Source organism: Pygoscelis adeliae, unplaced genomic scaffold, assembly GCF_000699105.1.
Source record: "Pygoscelis adeliae isolate BGI_AS28 unplaced genomic scaffold, ASM69910v1 Scaffold833, whole genome shotgun sequence".
NCBI lineage: Eukaryota > Metazoa > Chordata > Aves > Sphenisciformes > Spheniscidae > Pygoscelis > Pygoscelis adeliae.
The window spans coordinates 37,568-40,339 of record NW_008824381.1 but is presented as its reverse complement, the minus strand read 5'-3'; the positions used below and the strand labels follow the sequence as shown (position 1 = coordinate 40,339).

At 61.3% G+C, this 2,772-nt stretch overlaps 1 protein-coding gene across 1 annotated transcript in view; it reads right to left on the bottom strand.

The window, feature by feature from the left end:
- TSPEAR (thrombospondin-type laminin G domain and EAR repeats) overlaps positions 1 to 2,700 on the bottom strand; it is a 13,580-nt gene extending 10,880 nt beyond the window's left edge. The window contains exon 1 of the mRNA XM_009320214.1: positions 2,607 to 2,700. Coding sequence (XP_009318489.1) covers positions 2,607 to 2,700 — 94 coding nt within the window. The remainder of the gene's footprint in view (positions 1 to 2,606) is intronic.
- Between the last annotated feature and the right edge of the window lie 72 nt (positions 2,701 to 2,772).

Below are 2,772 nucleotides of genomic sequence, written 5' to 3'. Positions count from 1 at the left end.
CCACCCGGTTTGCTCAAGGCAGCCAGCCCATCTCCAGCACTGGCCGGAGTGCTCCATGGCAGCAGGGTGGCCCGGCATGCCCTGGTAGCCTGCCATCCCCTGCCTGGGGTCTGCGCCGAGCCCCTGCTTTGGGGACACAGGGAAGGTTTGCCCTCCAGGCACCAAGGCTGACACCTCCATCCACACAGCAGGAACACCAAGTGTGCAGGCTCACCTGCATGAACTGTCCCACTGATGCAGCTCCAAATGCTGACCCCGGGGCTGGGACCTGCCAGCCAGGCAGCCCCAGGCTGCCACCAGCTTTCTCGGGATCCACCAGCACCAGCAACCACAACCAGAGCCAGGAGAGCAAGCATGGATCTGGTGCCTGCAGGCTCGCTCGTGGAGCGGCCACCCGTCCCCATCCCCAGGGTGGTGGGACACAGCACTCCCCCTTCCAGTCCCGGTCCGGGCTCTCCCAGCACAGCCCTAATTGCACACATGAACGTACTCCCCTGGCAGGCACCAAAACCGCTCATTAAATAATTATCCTCTCCCCAGAGGAGAAAACAATGTGTCCAGCCCCAGGGCATCGCCCAGGTGAAGAACAGCTCTGCGCATCGGCACTGCAAAGCCATCCCCATGTAACAGAGCCAGGGTCGCCGTTGGTCCGACATCTTGGCAAACCCCATGCCGGCAGCCATAGGAAGGGCTGTACTCATGGTGGGTGCTTCTCCGACCTTCCTTGCCTTGGCACCCTCTCAGCTTTTATTTTTGAATGCTTCCCTGGCAGGATTGCAGCGTCTGTAGCAAAGGGCAGAGGGGATCGGTGATGATGTCCAGAGGATGAAGCAGCACTTGGCTAGACTAAAAAATCCCTGACTCTGTCCTATCCCCAGTGAGACTGGGCTTTTAGCTCCTATTTGTACTAATAAAACTCGGCTGCTGGGGCACAGCGGGAGAGCTAGGAGGGAGGGAGCTGTGAGCAAGGCTGGACCGGCGTGTGTCTGAATCCAAACCAGCTGGAGAGGGGAAGCGTTTCCCCTGGGGCACCCCCGGCCAACCCAAACGCAGATGGGCAGAGCAAGGAGGAATCTGCTCGTGTGGCTCCATCCAGTTCGGAGCAGGGAGACCGGTGAGGTCCTTCCCAGCCTGCCACCTCTGTGTCCCCCCTGCCCACGCCTCCACTGGTTTAAGCTGCTCCTAAAGCAAAGCCTTGGTGGGGGAGGTTTAACTGAAATGACTTATTTCAGAAATGCACGACTCAGGGATTGACCAGTTCCTGTTTTTCTCAGCAAAAAGCACAAGCTGAATTTAGGCTTGGATTTGCAGAGGGGTTCAGGAGCCCCTGACTGCCCCGGGGCCAGCTGGGATGAGCTGAGGGACAGCTCAGCCGGGGCCAGAGGCTGTGCCCAAGGCTGAGGGCCAGGAAGGGACCAAGTCCTAAAACCAAAACCAAATCCCTAAACCCAAAGATGTGTGTCCCAGTCTGCCTCCCACATCAGTTTCTGCTAACGATCAGAGTGGAGCTGGCAGTTAATGGCTGGGAGAGCAGCCGAGGTGTTTTAGCCCAGGTCAGGCAGTGCACGTGCCTGGCAGCTGCCTGCTCTGCAGGGTGGCTGCCTGCGGCTGGACAGCATCAGGGCTGCGCCGGGAGCTGGGGCCAGGCACCGGCAGGAGGGATGCAGGGGCAGTTAAATGTGCTGATGTTGGGGCCTCGACACCCCCGGGACCCCCCCAAGCAGAGGCTGCTTGGGGACAACGTCCCTGGAGAGACTGGAGCACCTGGGGGAGGAGGTGGTGGGCAGAAACTCTGATCTCTCCCAGCTTTCCTTCTCACTGCTGGCCTGGCTGTAATAAAATGTAAATACAGGTGCCATCAAACCGAGACAAGCCCCAAGCACATTGAACCTGGGCCCAAGCAGCCCGAAAAAATGGGCTGAAGTTTCACTGCCCACACAGGGACCACACAGCACGGGGATGGGGATGGGAAGGCAGAGCCAGGGGACGGGGACCCTCTTTGGCTTGGGCTGCTCTTGGCGCTGCGGGAAATGCCATTGGAGCTGCCAGCTCCTCAGCTGGGGGCAGCAGGATAGAAACTTTCTGGGAGGTTTTGCTGCCGGGAAGGCGTAGGTTGTGTCTGGCAGAGCGCAGGGAGCCCTGGAGAGTCCGGGGCAGGAGGGACTTTCCGGGGGGACTTCATGGCTCTCCTCTACTTCTTCCTGCCCTTCCCCTCCCCACGTGTTGGTCCCCAGGGCCATCAGACCTTGGGACACTACTTGTGCCGCAGGGACAGGCACACCGCTCTCCCCATGGCACCGAGAAAGGTTGGTTGCTCCCCAGTCCTGTGCCACGCCAGGGGGCTGCAGGAACAGGGATGACGCCACTACCCGCTGCCCATGGGTGCAGGCGGGGTGTTGGCAGCTGCAGCACCCGAAGCATCACGTGCTGTCACTCCACTGGCACCCGGGCACTGAAACCCTGGGCCTGGGCTGCCAGGGAGAGGCTGCCCCATACAGCATCCCATCCATGGGAGCACACGGGTCCCAGCGTGTTTCCTGGCACAGCCAACACCTGTCTTGACGCCTCCCTCCCAGCACAGCCCACCCACCGGGCCTTGCTCCTACCTGTGCAGTGCTGCCAGGTCCTGCCCCCCCGGACGAAGCCCCCACTGGTGGCCCAGTGGAGGAGGATGACCCAGAGCAGTAGTGGAGCCGACATCGGGGGGCTGGCCTCAGGGAGTCCATCCACTGGGACACCCTTCCGCGCCCAGGCAGTCGCTGCCTGGCTGCG